This window comes from Nematolebias whitei, chromosome 9 (genome assembly GCF_014905685.2).
Source record: "Nematolebias whitei isolate Nwh7 chromosome 9, NemWhi1, whole genome shotgun sequence".
Taxonomy (NCBI): Eukaryota; Metazoa; Chordata; class Actinopteri; order Cyprinodontiformes; family Rivulidae; genus Nematolebias; species Nematolebias whitei.
Window position 1 is genome coordinate 36863345 of NC_056506.1, and position 5133 is coordinate 36868477.

General features: G+C 40.2%; 1 protein-coding gene across 1 annotated transcript in view; it reads left to right on the forward strand.

The window, feature by feature from the left end:
• Window positions 1-375: 375 nt before the first annotated feature.
• LOC119414647 (ceramide synthase 2-like) overlaps window positions 376-5133 on the forward strand; it is an 8425-nt gene continuing 3667 nt past the window's right edge. Inside the window, exons 1-2 of the mRNA XM_037681749.1 lie at window positions 376-542; window positions 1140-1257. Of these exons, the coding sequence (XP_037537677.1) occupies window positions 376-542; window positions 1140-1257 (285 nt within the window). The remainder of the gene's footprint in view (window positions 543-1139; window positions 1258-5133) is intronic.

A 5133-nucleotide genomic window follows, 5' to 3' on the forward strand; every position in this document is an offset into this window, starting at 1 on the left:
TGTAATTCGGTTGTTAATGAGTTTGTAAGCTATTTATAAATAATTAACAACCATTTTTAAAATGTGTTGTCAAGCTCACCATTTGGCAAAATCAAGTGATGCACTTTTATTAATTTCGTCCAAATTTAGACTTAAAAAATATCAAATATTTGCCAACAAGTTGAGCACTAGGGTTTGTAAATAAGAGTGCACATGCATCCCATGGCGGTGAGCCCCCTCTGGTCCTCTATGACACTGAGCAGCCACACTATAACAAAGTTATGAAGTTCAAAATGTAAGGCGAACAACTTGCAATAAATGTCACTTACAAAAAAACTGTTTTGTTTTTTTGTGTGTTCTGCTGGTGTGCAGTGTTTTTCCCTTAGAGTCTTGGACATGGACCTGCTGCCAGACTTATGGAGACAGGACTTCTGGCTTCCTCCTGCTGTGACCTGGACAGACTTGGAGCAGCTGGCGGACCCTGAGCGACCTCAGCCCCAAGACCTTCTGATGACGCTGCCCGTCGCTCTGGGCTTTGTCGCTCTTCGCTCTGTGTTCGAGAGGTACACTACACCTGAGCCGTTTAATGCACTGTAAAATGTGTGCAGCTGTGACGCTTTATCCTAACTAACTTGTACTATAACCTAAATTACTGTATTTTAACATTTGTATCCTCTTTGAAACATGGGGATAAACTGAATCAGAAATAGCATTTCCTTCATTATCATTCAGAGCTTTGTAGAGGATATGAGAGGGCCGGGCAGGTGTTGTTATCAGGAGATAAAGGCTTTTTGAGGACCAAAGAGAAACAGACAGGACAAAACAAAGGGAGATAGTTAACATCATAATTATTTGCTGAGCTAATAGCAATTTCATGCAATGGGTTTCAATTTTCAATTTACTTTCTGGATTAATGTATCACTTTAGAAGAACTTAGTGCAACAGACAGTTCAGTGTCCATAACAACCCTCACAAATGCTCATTGTTGGTTCTAAGTTTGTGGCTGTGCAGATTATGTAAAGAGCTTTTGATTACTAAAAGACAAAACTTCAGACAGGTGTCACTTGACATGTTGTGCACAACCTGCGCTGCTGAAAGTGTTGCCCGGTGTCCTGATGATCCCACATCATTTGTGTGAACCACCTTTTGTTCTCCTCTAGGTTTTTGGCCCCACCCATGTGCAGATGTCTGGGGGTGAAGAACAGGTTGCAGGTGACTGCTGCCCCCTCCCCACAGCTGGAGTCGTTTTACAAACAGAGGAGCACACAGCCAACACAGGTGAGTCTGAGCAACCTTTGACAAAACTTGATTTTTTTTTTTTTTGTCTTTAGTTGGGTTTACTTGAACTGCCTTTAGATTGGAAAGGTTCAGTTTTCTCTTGCTTGCATAGCAATCGTTTTGCATCCTACAGTGATTTCTGATTGGCAGTGTAACCACATGACATTTAGCTTCAGCTTCCAGCCAAGTGGTGAAGTCATCCAAAGAGGAAGAAGCGTCCCGATGGACAGAATGTGGAGCAGGGAGCGAATGAAAACGAGACTGCAGAGAGGCACAGGCTGACAACTCTGCTCGGCCTCCTGCCAGGACAGCTGCTCAAACTCAGCTGGCAAAACTTCTGGAGTCACTTGAGTGTGTGGCACAGATGTAAAGGCTCAGATGGCCCGTACCTTGCTAAGTGCTGACTGAGCACGTGCACTAGGAGATGGAGGCAGGCTGTTGGGCACGAGCTGTGTCCAGCTTCAAGTGTGCAAGAAAGATGTGATATGGTGATAGTGTAATATGAACATATGCTGTCATATATTCATAGATAAAACGGATTCTTTCATTTTTCTGGACTGTATAATAACGTGCATCTGAATTTAATAAAATGTGGACGTGAGACGTTAATTATCTTTGACTCACCAACGACAGTGGGTCATTTATTAACAGAATCAAGTTTAACACATCACACATTTACATTAATTGGCAAAAATTGAAAATAACGACAGCTTATTAATCAGTTTTACAGGAAGTAAACAATACAGCGATTGTTCTCACTTCCAGTAGTACAACAGGCATTACCACACGGCGGTGGTTGAAAACTTTGCTTTAGACATTCCTAAAAATATCTGGATTAATTTCTACTTGATAGAAGAGTTTTAAAGATGGAAAGATGAAGTTTATCTTGAGAGAGATGTGTGAGGGAATTTGTCTGTTTTAACCAGAACAGCACACTCCTTTGGACCAGCTTGTCCCAACGGTACACTTTGGTTGAAGATCGACTTTTTACCTTTCTGAAGATATGTCAGTTCCGGCGTAAAGTTCCACTTCGAGCCACTTTTCAGCGTCTCCGTAAGAACAGCTAAACCTCGGGAGTCGTGAGATCATCCAGAACAGACATTTCATAATTCCCAGATCTTCTCTTGTTCAGCTTGATTTTTCTTTCATCAGCATCCTGAATTCCAGCCTTCATGAACTCTGGAACTGCTGTTAACTAGGAAGTGCTGCACCTTTTAAGAAGGGTCACTTCCGGTTCATTTGAGGACTTTCTGATTGGTCGAATGGACCAAACAGAGGTGTGTTTTGTGATGTAAGGTGTTATGAAAAGTCAAGGAAAAAGATTAAGATTGTTTAAGAACAGACAAAAGATATTATGAAGAACTTCAGACTTCGTGGAGTCAATTCTCTAGTATCTTGCTGTAAAAGTTAAACATGACATTTCTTTTTCAGTAAACTTGCAGTTGACCGAAACTTGAACTTTGACCAACTTACACACTTGCTCACTTCAAACAGACGATCAAGAAATTGAATCATTACTCTGTAACATATTCCAACTTGGTTTCACTTTGAATGAGGATTAAGAATCATTATTACTGTTTCACAGTTAATAAAAATGAGTAGTTCACTTCAACATTTAAACATTGTTTGAACTAACACAATTTGATTATTGTAGTGAACCAGATGACCTCAAATCTACCAGATGGACAGAGACTGTTATTTTCATTGATCTGAATAAGTCTGGGCCATCTGATGAACTTTCTTTCTTGAATTAATCAAGCAGAAAAGACAATCCTCTATAATCATTACTGTTTTACAAATGTTTTGATAATCAAATTGTGTTAGTTCACTCAATGCTTTACAGGTTGAAAAGAACTACTCATTTTTATTTTACATAAACAGTAAGTAATGATTTTTATTCCTCATTCAGAGAAGAAATCACCTGAATAAGCATTCCTTGATTTTCTGTCTGAAATGAGCAAGCTGTCGTAAGTGTGTGAAAGGTTGGTTTTCGGTCAACTAAAATGTTTACCGAGAAAAATGTCATGTTTAAACTTTTTCAGAAGATTACCAAGAGTTGACTCCACGAAGTCTGCTGTTGCTGCAATAATCTTTTCTGTATGTTAAACAAATTTCATTCTCTGACCTCGACTGTTGATAAACACCTTACGTCAAAACCACTCCTCTTTCTGGTCCTTCCACGAATCAGAAAGCTCTAAATTGAACAGGAAGTAAACTCATTTAAAAATGTGACAACTTCCCAGTTCAAGAGAGGATTCGAGATTTCCAGAATTCCAAGAGAATGAGAGTTCTGAGAGATGTTGGAATGAGAGCTGATTGAGAGTGCAGCTGGTTCTGAAAGCTTCAGAGCAATGAAGAGTCCAAGAGTTATGAAGAGTTTGGAGTTATGAAGAACCAGGGACGTTTGGGATTATAATTCTGTTTTGAGCTAACCACGCACGACTCTCCGAGGATTTTTAGCTGTTCTTAACGGAGGCGCTGAAACAGTCTGAAGGATGCTTACTGAGCTGATCCATCGTCAAACCAGGTAAAGACTTCTTCGACCAAGTGTACCGTGGGCAAAGCTGAGATACCTGATGGGAGCGTGCAACTTCTGGTCAAACAGATTAAATTCCCTCACACAGTTCTCTGTAAGATAATCTCCTTTCATCTTAAACTCTTCTCTCTCACAAAATCAGTACAGATATTTTAGAAATATCTGAAGCAAAGTCCTCAAATCACCGCCGAGTGATTTGAAGTTCATTATTTGTGAAACTGTCTGTTATTATTTTCATATTTTGCCAAATTAATGTAAATGTTTGATGTTAAACTTTGATTCTGAAAATAAATGATTCCATTCATTTGATGGGTCAAAGATAAATAACGTCTCTCGTTACATTTTGTGTTAAATTCAATGCACGGCATTTACAGTCAGAAAAATGAAGAACTCGTGAAAAGTATGCATAAATATATATCCATATATTTGTCATACAACAAGTGACACGTACCTCACGTGACTCACTACATTATCAAACATTTGTAAAATAGTAATGATAATCGAAAGTAGTCTTCTTTCACTTGATTAATTTAAGAAAGAAAGTCTCAGGATGGGTCAACCTGTATTTCTGGATTCAAATCAATGAAATGACAAGTTCTGTCCCATAAGGTCCTTAAGGTCAAGGTTTTGACATCAGGCCTAGTTCACTACAATAGTGTTCTGGTTCTGCCAGTGATCAGAGGCTGTGGTGGACATTTTGGGCTGTGTAAATCCCTGTGGTTCTTTGGGGTTTGAATTGGTGGCTATGATAAAACAACAGAGGGTCAGGTTTGTTCGCTCTTCTTCAACACGCTACTGTAACATGTTACTGTAACATTCTACTGTAATACTGTAACATGTTACCGTAACATTCTACTGTAATAATGTAACATGTTACTGTAAAATTCTACTGTAACATCCATCCATTATCTTTTACCCGCTTCTTCCATTTTGGGTCACGGGGGTCGCTGGTGCCCATGTCCAGCAATCACTGTGCGAGGGGCGGGGTACACCCTGGACGGGTCGCAAGTCCATCACAGGGCCACATAGAGACAAACGAGACAAACAACCATTCACTCTCTCACTCACACCTAGGGACAATTTAGAGTTACCAATCAGTCTAACATGCATGATTTTGGTCTGTGGGAGGAAACCGGAGTACCCGGAGAAAACCCACACATGCACGGAGAGAACATGCAAACTCCACCCAGAAAGGCCCCTGGACCGGGATTTGATCCAGGAACCTGCTCGCTGAGAGGCAGCAGCTCTACCAGTTGTGCCACCGTGCTGCCCACTACTGTAACACGTAACATATTACTGTAACATGCTGCTATAACATGTTACCATAACATGCTACTGGA